The 15868-nt window shown below is 47.2% G+C and overlaps 1 protein-coding gene across 3 annotated transcripts in view; it reads left to right on the top strand.

Moving 5' to 3' along the window:
- Positions 1-15868, top strand: part of CEP162 (centrosomal protein 162) — a 420302-nt gene that overhangs the window by 391924 nt on the left and 12510 nt on the right. For all 3 annotated transcript variants that reach the window (XM_063916918.1, XM_063916917.1, XM_063916916.1), the window contains exons 24-26: positions 4567-4708; positions 5209-5307; positions 5802-5936. In XM_063916918.1, the coding sequence (XP_063772988.1) occupies positions 4567-4708; positions 5209-5307; positions 5802-5936 (376 nt within the window). The remainder of the gene's footprint in view (positions 1-4566; positions 4709-5208; positions 5308-5801; positions 5937-15868) is intronic.

Below are 15868 nucleotides of genomic sequence, written 5' to 3'. Positions count from 1 at the left end.
TTACCACACTCTGGCCACCTAGTGGATATACGTCAGGAACCCTGGGAAAACCCGGGTACGAAGTTTGTGCCTCAAAAGAAGATGATGGCTCGCTATCCCCTCGCACCAGAGCTGTCTAAAAATTGGGAAACGCCTCCTCCAGTGGACTCGCATGTGGCTAGGATGGTGGTTTCCTCAGCTCTACCTGTCACTACTGTCACGTCTCTCAAAGAGCCTACGGATGAACGTGTGGTGGGTTGTCTGAAAGCGATTTACACCCTCACGGGTGCTGCACAAAGGCCCACTATTGCAGCTACATGGGCTGCAGAGGCTATTGAAGCATGGGCCTTGGAGTTAGAAGCTGATATCTCTTCTGACCATGCTAGACAATGCTTGTCACAGCTTCTCGATATATTAAAGAGGCGGCTTCTGATGCCGGTATCCTAGCAGCCAAGGCCTCTACTACATCAGTCCTGGCTCACCGGATATTGTGGCTGAGATCCTGGTCTGTGGATCTGGACTCTGGAAAAACCCTGAAGGTACTCCCTTTCAAGGGAGATATTCTGTTTGGGGAGGACTTAAATAAGATTGTGGCTGACTTGGCTACTGCCAAAACTGCCTGTCTGCCTAATACCACTTCTTCTGTGTCGAAGGCTAAAGGTACGTCCTTTCGCCCCTTTCGTCCTTCAGGTAAAGCAAAAGGTCAGGCGTACCATAAGCAGGCCCGCACTTCCAAACCTGGTAAGCCGAAGCCCAAAAGAGCCTGGGCTGCCTGTCAGCCAGCTGCCAAAACCGATAAGCCTGCCGCATGACGGGGCGGGCCACCCCCTGGGGGATCCCAGGGTGGGGGGCCTGCTTCTAGGATATACCCAGGAATAGTTGAAGACCACTTCAGATGCCTGGGTATGGGAAGTCGTCACTCGAGGTTACGCCGTAGCCTTCAAAACTCGACCCCCTCATCGATTTTGCCAGACAGATGTCCCGTTGGACAAAACAAAGGCAAACACTCTACATTCGGTGGTACGGACCCTCCTGGATACAGGAGTCGTCGTACAGGTGCCTCTTGCTCAGAGGGGCCGGGGGTACTATTCTCAGCTGTTTCTGGTCCCGAAACCGAATGGGTCCTCCCGGCCCATTCTCAACCTCAAGGCATTGAACAGGTTTGTGAAGGTTTCCAAGTTCCGTATGTAAACCCTTCGCTCTATAGTTCTGGCCTTGGATCCTGGGGACTACATGGTCTCCCTGAACATACAGGATGCTTACCTGCATATTCCTATAGCAGTGTCACATCAACAATACCTGAGGTTCGCTATTGGCAACCTACATTACCAGTTTCGGGCATTACCTTTTGGTTTAACGACTGCTCCGCGAGTCTTCACCAAAGTTATGGCGGTGATGACTGTGGTATTCTGCCGTCAAGGGGTCAGGATACTGCCGTATCTGGACGACTTGTTAATCCTGGCAAATTCCACAGAACTTCTCCTACGTCATCTGGATATGACTGTCCGGTTTCTACAAGCCCACGGGTGGCTCATCAACTGGAAGAAATCCTCCCTGGTCCCTGCTCAGAGCATGGTGCACCTGGGAGCGCTGTTGGACACTCACAACCAGAGGTTGTTCTTGTGTCAGGAGAAAGTCCTGAAGCTTCAGGACAGGATTCGTTGCTTCCTTTCTCATCCGCAAGTGTCGATACATTCAGCGATGCAGGTGCTGGGCCTCATGGTGTCAGCATTAGACATGGTGGAGTATGCTCAATTCCATTCTCGCCCCCTCCAGAGGCTGATTCTAGCCAAGTGGGACGGCCTGCCTCACCGGATCAGGTCTCACATGATCTCATTGACTCCGGAGGTCCGTCTGTCGATGCACTGGTGGCTCCAGGACCAACGATTGTGCAGGGGCCGTCCCTTTCTGGATATCCAACTGGGTTCTGTTGACGACAGATGCCAGTCTAAGAGGTTGGGGCGCGGTGCTGGAGCAACACTCCCTTCAGGGTCGGTGGACCAAGGAGGAATCTCTCCTCTCGATCAACATTCTGGAATTGCGGGCGGTTTTCAATGCATTGAACCTGGCCCAGCATTTAATTAAGAATCGTCCTGTTCAAATACAGTCTGACAACGCCACCACAGTGGCTTACATAAATCATCAAGGCGGCACTCGAAGCCGTTTGGCAATGAAGGAAGTCTCACGGATTCTACGTTGGGCGGAACGCCATCTACCGGCCATATCGGCAATATTCATTCCGGGAGTCGTGCATGCCGGCGAGTGGGGCCTCCATCCAGAAGTGTTTCAACTCCTCGTGGAAAAGTGTATCTGATGGCTTCTCGACACAATCTCAAGGTTCCGGTCTTCAGAGCAAGGACAAGGGATTCTCAAGCAGCATTCGTGGATGCGCTGGCGGTGCCGTGGAGGTTTCGGCTGCCGTACGTGTTCCCTCCGGTGTCACTCCTGCCCAGGGTAATTCGGAAGTTCAAGCAAGAAAAAGGAAATCTGCTTCTCATAGCTCCAGCGTGGCCCAGACGGCACTGGTTCTCAGACCTGCAGGTCCTATCGTCAAAGCGTCCAATTCTACTTCCACAACGCCCAGACCTCCTCGTTCAGGGCCCCTGTGTCTACCAGGACCTAGCCCGGCTGTCTTTGACGGCGTGGCTCTTGAAGCTTCCGTCTTGAGGGCTAAGGGTTTTTCTGAAGAGGTCATTTAAAACTATGTTGTGGGCCCGGAAACCGGCCTCTGCTCGGATTTACCATAGGGCCTGGCATTCCTACTTTGGTGCACATCTAACAATTATGACGCTTCCAAGTTTAGTAAAGCCAAGCTTTTGGCTTTTCTTCAGCAGGGCATGGACTTAGGCTTGCGTCTGGCCTCCCTCAAGGTTCATATCTCTGCCTTGTCGGTGTGGTTTCAGAGAAAAATTGCGACTTTGCCTGATGTTCATACTTTCACTCAGGGTGTGTTGCATATCCAACCACCCTATGTCCCGCCTGTGGCTCCTTGGGACTTGTCGGTGGTTTTGGAGGTGTTGCAGGAATCCATTTGAACCTCTTGGTGCAGCTGACCTTAAGTGGCTTTCCTTTAAGGTGGTGTTCTTGCTGGCTATTGCCTCTGCTAGAAGAGTGTCGGATCTGGGTGCCTTGTCTTGTAGTTCCCCCATATCTGATTTTTCACCATGACCGGGCGGTTCTTAGGACTCGTCCCGGATATTTACCTAAGGTGGTTTCTTCGTTCCACCTTAATCAGGAGATTGTGGTACCGGCCTTTGTCTCTCCTGATCTGTCTCCCAAAGAGCGGTCTTTGGATGTGGTACGGGCTCTCCGTAACTATGTGAAGAGAACTGCTTCTATTCGAAAATCTGATTCTCTGTTTGTTTTGTTTGGATTTCACAAACGTGGCTGGCCTGCTCACAAGCAGACTTTGGCCAGATGGATTAGAATGGTGATTGCACATGCTTATGTGAAGGCTGGTCTCTCTGCTCCTGATCACATCAAGGCCCATTCTACTCGGTCTGTTGGACCTTCTTGGGCGGCCCAACGTGGTGCGACCCTTGAACAATTGTGCAAGGCGGCTACGTGGTCTTCCGGGAACACGTTCATAAGGTTCTATGCCTTCGATACTGCTGCGTCCCAGGATGCTTCCTATGGACGTCTGGTTCTTCTGCCCGCTACAGTGCGTCCCCTCCCATAAGGAACTGCTTTAGGACATCCTCAATGTTATTCCCTGTGCAACCATCTTCCCTAAGTTGAAGCTTTCACATCTTTAGCGCGATAAAGGTCTTATATATTTTCAAATATATAATATATATATATATATATATATATATATAATCTATATCTCCTTTTTCACATCAGATAACCTATTTCACTATTGTCTCTTGTCTTTTATTACAATCTATGGTTTGAGCAGATGTGTATTTGAACCAATTTGGAGTATTCAGATGATTTTTTTTCATTGAGCAATATCTAGCAGCCAACAAAAGCTCCTCCTGTTTGGGCAATAACTTTAGAAAAACTTTCTTTCTTAATGCAAATAAACCATACTTGCCTACTCTCCCGGAATGGCCGGGAGGCTCCCGAAAATCGTCTGGCGCTCCCGCCCCCCCGTAAGAGTGGGCAAGTCTCCCGGCCGAGCGCCCGTCGCCCGCAACCCTCCTGAATCCCCTGACAAAGTCCCTATGTCGCAGTCAAAGTTGGAGGTCCGCGGGTCAGATGACTCAATCCGCCTCATCCCGCCCCCGCCCCCAGCCTTGCAGTGCCAATATTATCGGCGTTGCTAGTCAGGGGGCGGAACCAAGGTGACGCGAACGTGCGGTTACGCCCCCAATCCCGCCCCTAAACATCGTCATCCATCCTCGCCACGCCCCCGCTGCTCCGACCTGGCTGCCTTCTCCCGGAGGTGGCAGCCAGATTGTTGGTAAGTATGAAATAAACCTTGGCATTTATTATACTTATTGCATCATCTGTAACATACAGCTTATATACTGTATTACTGTACCTACAAACCTTACGTGAAAGTGTTAAAACTATGTAGTCAGGTGAAGCTGCACATTGGTAAATATCCCCCTAAGACTGTAATACTGAATGTTGTTTTTGTAGGTTAAAAGGCGAAACTGTTGAGCAAGTTGCAGCACTTAAGCAGTCACACCAGAGGGAGATCGAAAAACTCATTTGTCAGAATGCATTAGAACATTCGTCATCGAGGGTGGCCGAGCTAAGTAGCAAAATTTCAACGCAAGAGGTACACTAAGCAAAATAATAATCTCAATTTGTCTGCATCTTTACCTTTGTGTCAAAGTATTTTTATTGTCTTTTAAAGCATTTGTGTACTTGCAATTTTGTCTGCTTAAATTTGATCTGTCACCTACTCACAGTGGAAGCATTTTGTTCCTGAGCTAAATGTGTAGGTCGCTTTCTCCTGCATGTTCACTGTACCAGAAACCAGAACATCATAATTAGTTGATCAGTGATGATACTGGTTCGTTGCAAACGGAACGGCTGCAAAATAATTACTTTAGATGTTTGTAAATGTACGTTATGTCCCATTAAGCTATTCTATTCTATTTCTATACAATAGCGATATTGATTTGCAGCTGGCCAATTTGTTTTTACATATACAGCAAAATAGGGAATATTCATGTTCGTATAATTATTTTTAATAGACGTTTGATAATATCCTATGTTTATTTTCTCTGTCACGATGCTATTTCCCAGTACATAACCTCAAATTACACTCTACAGATCCATATAAAGCATCTTCAAAAGCAACTTAGCGAGCTACAGAAGGACAGAGAATCCTTGGCTGTCTTACGCATTCGGGAGGAAACCCTGCAGAGAGAGGTACTTAATCCAGTTTATTATAAATATGAAAATAATGCAAGCCTTTACTAATATAGGGGGTAATTCCAAGTTGATCGCAGCAGGATTTTTTTTTAGCAGTTGGGCAAAACCATGTGCACTGCAGGGGGGGCAGATGTAACATGTGCAGAGAGAGTTAGATTTGGGTGGGTTATTTTATTTCTGTGCAGGGTAAATACTGGCTGCTTTATTTTTACACTGCAAATTAGATTGCAGATTGAACACACCACACCCAAATCTAACTCTCTCTTCACATGTTATATCTGCCTCCCCTGCAGTGCACATGGTTTTGCCCAATTGCTATCAAAAATCCTGCTGCGATCAACTTGGAATTACCCTCATAGTCCCTTATATGTGCAAGAACGTTTTTAAAACTACTAAAAATAAACTGTTTATACAGGTAAAAATATATATTGGTACTTAATAATAATATACAAAATTAATAGAGTACCTTTTCCCCCACTTTCTGCTTACAGATGGTAAAAATGTTGGATGAACTAAAAATGGCCAAGGAGTGTCACAGTCCAAAAATGAAGCACTTTTTAGCTCTTGAAAGTAAGATCAAACACATGGAAGTCAAGCATTCGCAAAGAGAACAAGAGCTCCAGCAGGTACATTAGCTGAAGCATATACATATCTCTCAATTATAGGAATTTGTATTTTTTTAAAACATTCATTGTTTTTAAAGCTAAATTTATGTTTATAAGACTGTCCTTACAATAACAGCATCACTACATATTAAAATACAGCACACATTCCTTTATTATCTGCCAGGAGACTTTTCCTGCTTACATTCCCACAATGTGCAGAGAAAAAGGGTTTAATTTGTGCGTAAAAGGCCTGATTATGTTCAAACCACGGTACCATATTCCGTGACCATATTTGTTTGCTTACTGTGCATACATCCCAGGCTGCACACGCGTGATTCAAAGTTTCCCAGATCTCAGCTGTTTCTTGGAAGATGCTAAATGGGTGTTTGTGTGAATACACACAAGAGAACCATCTGGTGGATGTGTTGGGGAGGGGTGTCATACATTTGGATGTGCTTAGTCTCATTAGCATTCCATTTTCATTCACATTAAGAATGTGGCCAAATTTGAACCTGGCCCAAGTTTCTGATTATAGGATGTCCCGGGATCCATGACATGTTAAATAATGAATTTGGCAGTAAAGTTTTTGTATAAACTGGCACAGATAATTTCAAAAATATTTTATTCTGGTTGAGCCCCCTTTTTTTTACAGCCATTAAAAAGTGAAATAAGTTAATCAATGTGTAGACCAAAACTTCACTGAGAACAATGTTTTTAGTTTTTCTCCAATGCTCTACCACCTCCCATTTCTCAGATATTTGCATTTACGTAAATACTAGAGATGAGCGCCTGAAATTTTTCGGGTTTTGGTTTTGGGTTCGGTTCCGCGGCCGTGTTTTGGGTTCGAACGCGTTTTGGCAAAACCTCACCGAATTTTTTTTGTCGGATTCGGGTGTGTTTTGGATTCGGGTGTTTTTTTCAAAAAACACTAAAAAACAGCTTAAATCATAGAATTTGGGGGTCATTTTGATCCCAAAGTATTATTAACCTCAAAAACCATAATTTCCACTCATTTTCAGTCTATTCTGAATACCTCACACCTCACAATATTATTTTTAGTCCTAAAATTTGCACCGAGGTCGCTGTGTGAGTAAGATAAGCGACCCTAGTGGCCGACACAAACACCGGGCCCATCTAGGAGTGGCACTGCAGTGTCACGCAGGATGTCCCTTCCAAAAAACCCTCCCCAAACAGCACATGACGCAAAGAAAAAAAGAGGCGCAATGAGGTAGCTGTGTGAGTAAGATTAGCGACCCTAGTGGCCGACACAAACACCGGGCCCATCTAGGAGTGGCACTGCAGTGTCACGCAGGATGTCCCTTCCAAAAAACCCTCCCCAAACAGCACATGACGCAAAGAAAAAAAGAGGCGCAATGAGGTAGCTGACTGTGTGAGTAAGATTAGCGACCCTAGTGGCCGACACAAACACCGGGCCCATCTAGGAGTGGCACTGCAGTGTCACGCAGGATGTCCCTTCCAAAAAACCCTCCCCAATCAGCACATGATGCAAAGAAAAAGAAAAGAAAAAAGAGGTGCAAGATGGAATTGTCCTTGGGCCCTCCCACCCACCCTTATGTTGTATAAACAAAACAGGACATGCACACTTTAACCAACCCATCATTTCAGTGACAGGGTCTGCCACACGACTGTGACTGATATGACGGGTTGGTTTGGACCCCCCCCAAAAAAGAAGCAATTAATCTCTCCTTGCACAAACTGGCTCTACAGAGGCAAGATGTCCACCTCATCTTCACCCTCCGATATATCACCGTGTACATCCCCCTCCTCACAGATTATCAATTCGTCCCCACTGGAATCCACCATCTCAGCTCCCTGTGTACTTTGTGGAGGCAATTGCTGCTGGTCAATGTCTCCGCGGAGGAATTGATTATAATTCATTTTAATGAACATCATCTTCTCCACATTTTCTGGATGTAACCTCGTACGCCGATTGCTGACAAGGTGAGCGGCGGCACTAAACACTCTTTCGGAGTACACACTTGTGGGAGGGCAACTTAGGTAGAATAAAGCCAGTTTGTGCAAGGGCCTCCAAATTGCCTCTTTTTCCTGCCAGTATAAGTACGGACTGTGTGACGTGCCTACTTGGATGCGGTCACTCATATAATCCTCCACCATTCTATCAATGTTGAGAGAATCATATGCAGTGACAGTAGACGACATGTCCGTAATCGTTGTCAGGTCCTTCAGTCCGGACCAGATGTCAGCATCAGCAGTCGCTCCAGACTGCCCTGCATCACCGCCAGCGGGTGGGCTCGGAATTCTGAGCCTTTTCCTCGCACCCCCAGTTGCGGGAGAATGTGAAGGAGGAGATGTTGACAGGTCGCGTTCCGCTTGACTTGACAATTTTGTCACCAGCAGGTCTTTCAACCCCAGCAGACCTGTGTCTGCCGGAAAGAGAGATCCAAGGTAGGCTTTAAATCTAGGATCGAGCACGGTGGCCAAAATGTAGTGCTCTGATTTCAACAGATTGACCACCCGTGAATCCTTGTTAAGCGAATTAAGGGCTGCATCCACAAGTCCCACATGCCTAGCGGAATCGCTCCCTTTTAGCTCCTTCTTCAATGCCTCCAGCTTCTTCTGCAAAAGCCTGATGAGGGGAATGACCTGACTCAGGCTGGCAGTGTCTGAACTGACTTCACGTGTGGCAAGTTCAAAGGGCATCAGAACCTTGCACAACGTTGAAATCATTCTCCACTGCACTTGAGACAGGTGCATTCCACCTACTATATCGTGCTCAATTGTATAGGCTTGAATGGCCTTTTGCTGCTCCTCCAACCTCTGAAGCATATAGAGGGTTGAATTCCACCTCGTTACCACTTCTTGCTTCAGATGATGGCAGGGCAGGTTCAGTAGTTTTTGGTGGTGCTCCAGTCTTCTGTACGTGGTGCCTGTACGCCGAAAGTGTCCCGCAATTTTTCTGGCCACCGACAGCATCTCTTGCACGCCCCTGTCGTTTTTTAAAAAATTCTGCACCACCAAATTCAAGGTATGTGCAAAACATGGGACGTGCTGGAATTTGCCCATATTTAATGCACACACAATATTGCTGGCGTTGTCCGATGCCACAAATCCACAGGAGAGTCCAATTGGGGTAAGCCATTCCGCGATGATCTTCCTCAGTTGCCGTAAGAGGTTTTCAGCTGTGTGCGTATTCTGGAAAGCGGTGATACAAAGCGTAGCCTGCCTAGGAAAGAGTTGGCGTTTGCGAGATGCTGCTACTGGTGCCGCCGCTGCTGTTCTTGCGGCGGGAGTCCATACATCTACCCAGTGGGCTGTCACAGTCATATAGTCCTGACCCTGCCCTGCTCCACTTGTCCACATGTCCGTGGTTAAGTGGACATTGGGTACAGCTGCATTTTTTAGGACACTGGTGACTCTTTTTCTGAGGTCTGTGTACATTTTCGGTATCGCCTGCCTAGAGAAATGGAACCTAGATGGTATTTGGTACCGGGGACACAGTACCTCCAACAAGTCTCTAGTTGGCTCTGCAGTAATGATGGATACCGGAACCACGTTTCTCACCACCCAGGATGCCAAGGCCTCAGTTATCCGCTTTGCAGTAGGATGACTGCTGTGATATTTCATCTTCCTCGCAAAGGACTGTTGAACAGTCAATTGCTTACTGGAAGTAGTACAAGTGGGCTTACGACTTCCCCTCTGGGATGACCATCGACTCCCAGCGGCAACAACAGCAGCGCCAGCAGCAGTAGGCGTTACACGCAAGGATGCATCGGAGGAATCCCAGGCAGGAGAGGACTCGTCAGAATTGCCAGTGACATGGCCTGCAGGACTATTGGCATTCCTGGGGAAGGAGGAAATTGACACTGAGGGAGTTGGTGGGGTGGTTTGCGTGAGCTTGGTTACAAGAGGAAGGGATTTACTGGTCAGTGGACTGCTTCCGCTGTCACCCAAAGTTTTTGAACTTGTCACTGACTTATTATGAATGCGCTGCAGGTGACGTATAAGGGAGGATGTTCCGAGGTGGTTAACGTCCTTACCCCTACTTATTACAGCTTGACAAAGGGAACACACGGCTTGACACCTGTTGTCCGCATTTCTGGTGAAATACCTCCACACCGAAGAGCTGATTTTTTTGGTATTTTCACCTGGCATGTCAACGGCCATATTCCTCCCACGGACAACAGGTGTCTCCCCGGGTGCCTGACTTAAACAAACCACCTCACCATCAGAATCCTCCTGGTCAATTTCCTCCCCAGCGCCAGCAACACCCATATCCTCCTCATCCTGGTGTACTTCAACACTGACATCTTCAATCTGACTATCAGGAACTGGACTGCGGGTGCTCCTTCCAGCACTTGCAGGGGGCGTGCAAATGGTGGAAGGCGCATGCTCTTCACGTCCAGTGTTGGGAAGGTCAGGCATCGCAACCGACACAATTGGACTCTCCTTGTGGATTTGGGATTTCGAAGAATGCACAGTTCTTTGCTGTGCTGCTTTTGCCAGCTTGAGTCTTTTCATTTTTCTAGCGAGAGGCTGAGTGCTTCCATCCTCATGTGAAGCTGAACCACTAGCCATGAACATAGGCCAGGGCCTCAGCCGTTCCTTGCCACTCCGTGTGGTAAATGGCATATTGGCAAGTTTACGCTTCTCCTCCGACAATTTTATTTTAGGTTTTGGAGTCCTTTTTTTACTGATATTTGGTGTTTTGGATTTGACATGCTCTGTACTATGACATTGGGCATCGGCCTTGGCAGACGACGTTGCTGGCATTTCATCGTCTCGGCCATGACTAGTGGCAGCAGCTTCAGCACGAGGTGGAAGTGGATCTTGATCTTTCCCTAATTTTGGAACCTCAACATTTTTGTTCTCCATATTTTAATAGGCACAACTAAAAGGCACCTCAGGTAAACAATGGAGATGGATGGATTGGATACTAGTATACAATTATGGACGGGCTGCCGAGTGCCGACACAGAGGTAGCCACAGCCGTGAACTACCGCACTGTACTGTGTCTGCTGCTAATATATAGACTGGTTGATAAAGAGATAGTATACTCGTAACTAGTATGTATGTATAAAGAAAGAAAAAAAAACCACGGTTAGGTGGTATATACAATTATGGACGGGCTGCCGAGTGCCGACACAGAGGTAGCCACAGCCGTGAACTACCGCACTGTACTGTGTCTGCTGCTAATATATAGACTGGTTGATAAAGAGATAGTATACTCGTAACTAGTATGTATGTATAAAGAAAGAAAAAAAAACCACGCTTAGGTGGTATATACAATTATGGACGGGCTGCCGAGTGCCGACACAGAGGTAGCCACAGCCGTGAACTACCGCACTGTACTGTGTCTGCTGCTAATATATAGACTGGTTGATAAAGAGATAGTATACTCGTAACTAGTATGTATGTATAAAGAAAGAAAAAAAAACCACGCTTAGGTGGTATATACAATTATGGACGGGCTGCCGAGTGCCGACACAGAGGTAGCCACAGCCGTGAACTACCGCACTGTACTGTGTCTGCTGCTAATATATAGACTGGTTGATAAAGAGATAGTATACTCGTAACTAGTATGTATGTATAAAGAAAGAAAAAAAAACCACGCTTAGGTGGTATATACAATTATGGACGGGCTGCCGAGTGCCGACACAGAGGTAGCCACAGCCGTGAACTACCGCACTGTACTGTGTCTGCTGCTAATATATAGACTGGTTGATAAAGAGATAGTATACTCGTAACTAGTATGTATGTATAAAGAAAGAAAAAAAAACCACGCTTAGGTGGTATATACAATTATGGACGGGCTGCCGAGTGCCGACACAGAGGTAGCCACAGCCGTGAACTACCGCACTGTACTGTGTCTGCTGCTAATATATAGACTGGTTGATAAAGAGATAGTATACTCGTAACTAGTATGTATGTATAAAGAAAGAAAAAAAAACCACGGTTAGGTGGTATATACAATTATGGACGGGCTGCCGAGTGCCGACACAGAGGTAGCCACAGCCGTGAACTACCGCACTGTACTGTGTCTGCTGCTAATATATAGACTGGTTGATAAAGAGATAGTATACTCGTAACTAGTATGTATGTATAAAGAAAGAAAAAAAAAACCACGGTTAGGTGGTATATACAATTATGGACGGGCTGCCGAGTGCCGACACAGAGGTAGCCACAGCCGTGAACTACCGCACTGTACTGTGTCTGCTGCTAATATATAGACTGGTTGATAAAGAGATAGTATACTACTAATATTATATATACTGGTGGTCAGGTCACTGGTCACTAGTCACACTGGCAGTGGCACTCCTGCAGCAAAAGTGTGCACTGTTTAATTTTAATATAATATTATGTACTCCTGGCTCCTGCTATAACCTATAACTGGCACTGCAGTAGTGCTCCCCAGTCTCCCCCACAATTATAAGCTGTGTGAGCTGAGCAGTCAGACAGATATATAATATATATAGATGATGCAGCACACTGGCCTGAGCCTGAGCAGTGCACACAGATATGGTATGTGACTGACTGAGTCACTGTGTGTATCGCTTTTTTCAGGCAGAGAACGGATATATTAAATAAACTGCACTGTGTGTCTGGTGGTCACTCACTATATAATATATTATGTACTCCTGGCTCCTGCTATAACCTATAACTGGCACTGCAGTAGTGCTCCCCAGTCTCCCCCACAATTATAAGCTGTGTGAGCTGAGCAGTCAGACAGATATATATAATATTATATATAGATAATAGATGATGCAGCACACTGGCCTGAGCCTGAGCAGTGCACACAGATATGGTATGTGACTGAGTCACTGTGTGCTGTGTATCGCTTTTTTCAGGCAGAGAACGGATTATAAATAAAACTGGTGGTCACTATCAGCAAAACTCTGCACTGTACTGAGTACTCCTAATGCTCCCCAAAATTAGTAAATCAAGTGTCTCTCTAATCTATTCTAAACGGAGAGGACGCCAGCCACGTCCTCTCCCTATCAATCTCAATGCACGTGTGAAAATGGCGGCGACGCGCGGCTCCTTATATAGAATCCGAGTCTCGCGATAGAATCCGAGCCTCGCGAGAATCCGACAGCGTCATGATGACGTTCGGGCGCGCTCGGGTTAACCGAGCAAGGCGGGAAGATCCGAGTCGCTCGGACCCGTGAAAAAAAACATGAAGTTCTGGCGGGTTCGGATTCAGAGAAACCGAACCCGCTCATCTCTAGTAAATACTGCAAACATCCTCTATGATTAACAGATGGCTGCCAATTATAAAAGGAAGCCTAAGAAAAATATTTGTGGCTTTGAACTATTAGCATATAGGGGTGGTAACTGACAAAAACTCTTTACTCTGTAAACTATTTTTCTCCTTACGTCCTAGAGGATGCTGGGGACACTTCAAGAACCATGGCGTATAGATGGGATCCGCAGGAAACATGGCCACTTTAAAACTTTAAAAGGGGTGTGAACTGGCTCCTCCCTCTATGACCCTCCTCCAGACTCCAGTTAGATTCTGTGCCCATTGAGACTGGATGCACACTGAGGAGCTCTCCTGAGTTTCTCTGAAAAAAGACTTTTGTTAGGTTTATTATTTTCAGGGAGACCTGCTGGCAACAGGCTCCCTGCATCGTGGGACTGAGGTGAGAGAAGCAGACCTACTTCTGTGAGTTTCAAGGCCCTGCTTATTAGGCTACAAGACACCATTAGCTCCTGAGGGTCTGAACGCTAGGTACGCCTAGATGCTCGTTCCCGGAGCCCGCCGTCACCCCCCTTACAGAGCCAGAAGTCAGAAGACGGGTGAGTAGAAGAAGATCAGAAGACTTCTGTGACGGCTTTGAGGTAACGCACAGCGGCCGTGCTGCGCGCCATGCTCCCACACACACAGCGGCACTACAGGGTGCAGGGCGCGGGGGGGCTACCTTGGCAGAATAAATCCTCATTTCTCTGACGTCCTAGTGGATGCTGGGAACTCCGTAAGGACCATGGGGATTAGCGGCTCCGCATGAGACTGGGCACAAAAGTAAAGCTTTAGGACTACCTGGTGTGCACTGGCTCCTCCCCCTATGACCCTCCTCCAAGCCTCAGTTAGATTTTTGTGCCCGGCCGAGAAGGGTGCACACTAGGGGCTCTCCTGAGCTTCTTAGTGAAAGTTTAGTTTTAGGTTTTTTATTTTCAGTGAGACCTGCTGGCAACAGGCTCACTGCATCGAGGGACTAAGGGGAGAAGAAGCGAACACACCTGCGTGCAGAGTGGATTGGGCTTCTTAGGCTACTGGACACCATTAGCTCCAGAGGGACCGAACACAGGCCCAGCCTCGGAGCTCGGTCCCAGAGCCGCGCCGCCGGCCCCCTTACAGAGCCAGAAGCAAGAAGAGGTCCGGAAAAATCGGCGGCAGAAGACATCCTGTCTTCACCAAGGTAGCGCACAGCACTGCAGCTGTGCGCCATTGCTCCTCAGCACACTTCACACTCCGGTCACTGAGGGTGCAGGGCGCTAAGGGGGGGCGCCCTGAGCAGCAATAAAAACACCTTGGCTGGCGAAAATACATCACATATAGCCCCCAGGGCTATATGGATGAATTTTAACCCCTGCCAGATTCCACAGAAAAACGGGAGAAAAGGCCGCCGAGAAGGGGGCGGAGCCTATCTCCTCAGCACACTGGCGCCATTTTCTCTCACAGCTCCGTTGGAGGGAAGCTCCCTGGCTCTCCCCTGCAGTTACTACACTACAGAAAGGGGTTAAAAAAGAGAGGGGGGCACTAATTAGGCGCAGTATAACAATACAGCAGCTATAAGGGGAAAAACACTTATATAAGGTTATCCCTGTATATATATATAGCGCTCTGGTGTGTGCTGGCATACTCTCCCTCTGTCTCCCCAAAGGGCTAGTGGGGTCCTATCCTCTATCAGAGCATTCCCTGTGTGTGTGCTGTGTGTCGGTACGTTGTGTCGACATGTATGAGGAGGAAAATGAGGTGGAGGCGGAGCAATTGCCTGTAACAGAGATGTCACCCCCTAGGGAGTCGACACCTGAGTGGATGAGCTTATGGAAGGAATTATGTGACAGTGTCAGCTCTTTACAAAAGATTGATGACATGAGACAGCCGGCGACTCAGCCTGTGCCTGTCCATGTGTCTCAAAAGCCATCTGGGGCTCTAAAACGCCCGTTACCGCAGATGGCAGATACAGACGCCGACACGGATACTGACTCCAGTGTCGACGATTAAGAGACGAATGTGACTTCCAGTAGGGCCACACGTTACATGATTGAGGCTATGGAAAATGTTTTTACACATTTCTGATAATACCAGTACCACTAAAAAGGGTATTAGGTTGGGTGAGAAAAAACTGCCTGTAGTTTTTCCTGCATCTGAGGAATTAAATGAAGTGTGTGATGATGCGTGGGTTTCCCCCGATAAAAACTGTTAATTCCTAAAAAGTTATTAGCATCATACCCCTTCCCGCCAGAGGATAGGGCATGTTGGGAAACACCCCTTAGGGTGAATAAAGCGCTCACACGCTTGTCTAAACAAGTGGCACTACCGTCCCCGGATACGGCCGCCCTTAAGGAACCTGCTGACAGAAAGCAGTAAAATATCCTAAAATGTATATACACTCACACGGGTGTGATACTGCGACCAGCAATCGCCTCAGCCTGGATGTGCAGTGCTGGGGTGGCTTGGTCGGATTCCCTGACTGACAATATTGATACCCTAGATAGGGACAGTATATTACTAACTATAGAGCATTTAAAAGATGCATTTCTATATATGCGTGATGCACAGAGGGATATTTGCCGACTGGCATCAAGAGTAAGTGCGCTGTCCATTTCTGCCAGAAGAGGGTTATGGACAAGACAGTGGTCAGGTGATGATGATTCCAAAAGGCATATGGAAGTATCGCCTTATAAAAGGGAGGAGTTATTTGGGGTAGGTCTAACACAAACAGCCAATTCCCGGGAACAAAAGCCCT

The sequence above is a fragment of the Pseudophryne corroboree genome, chromosome 4 (assembly GCF_028390025.1).
Source record: "Pseudophryne corroboree isolate aPseCor3 chromosome 4, aPseCor3.hap2, whole genome shotgun sequence".
NCBI lineage: Eukaryota > Metazoa > Chordata > Amphibia > Anura > Myobatrachidae > Pseudophryne > Pseudophryne corroboree.
The sequence above is the reverse complement of the archived record's forward strand: the minus strand, read 5'-3'. Positions and strand labels throughout refer to the sequence as shown.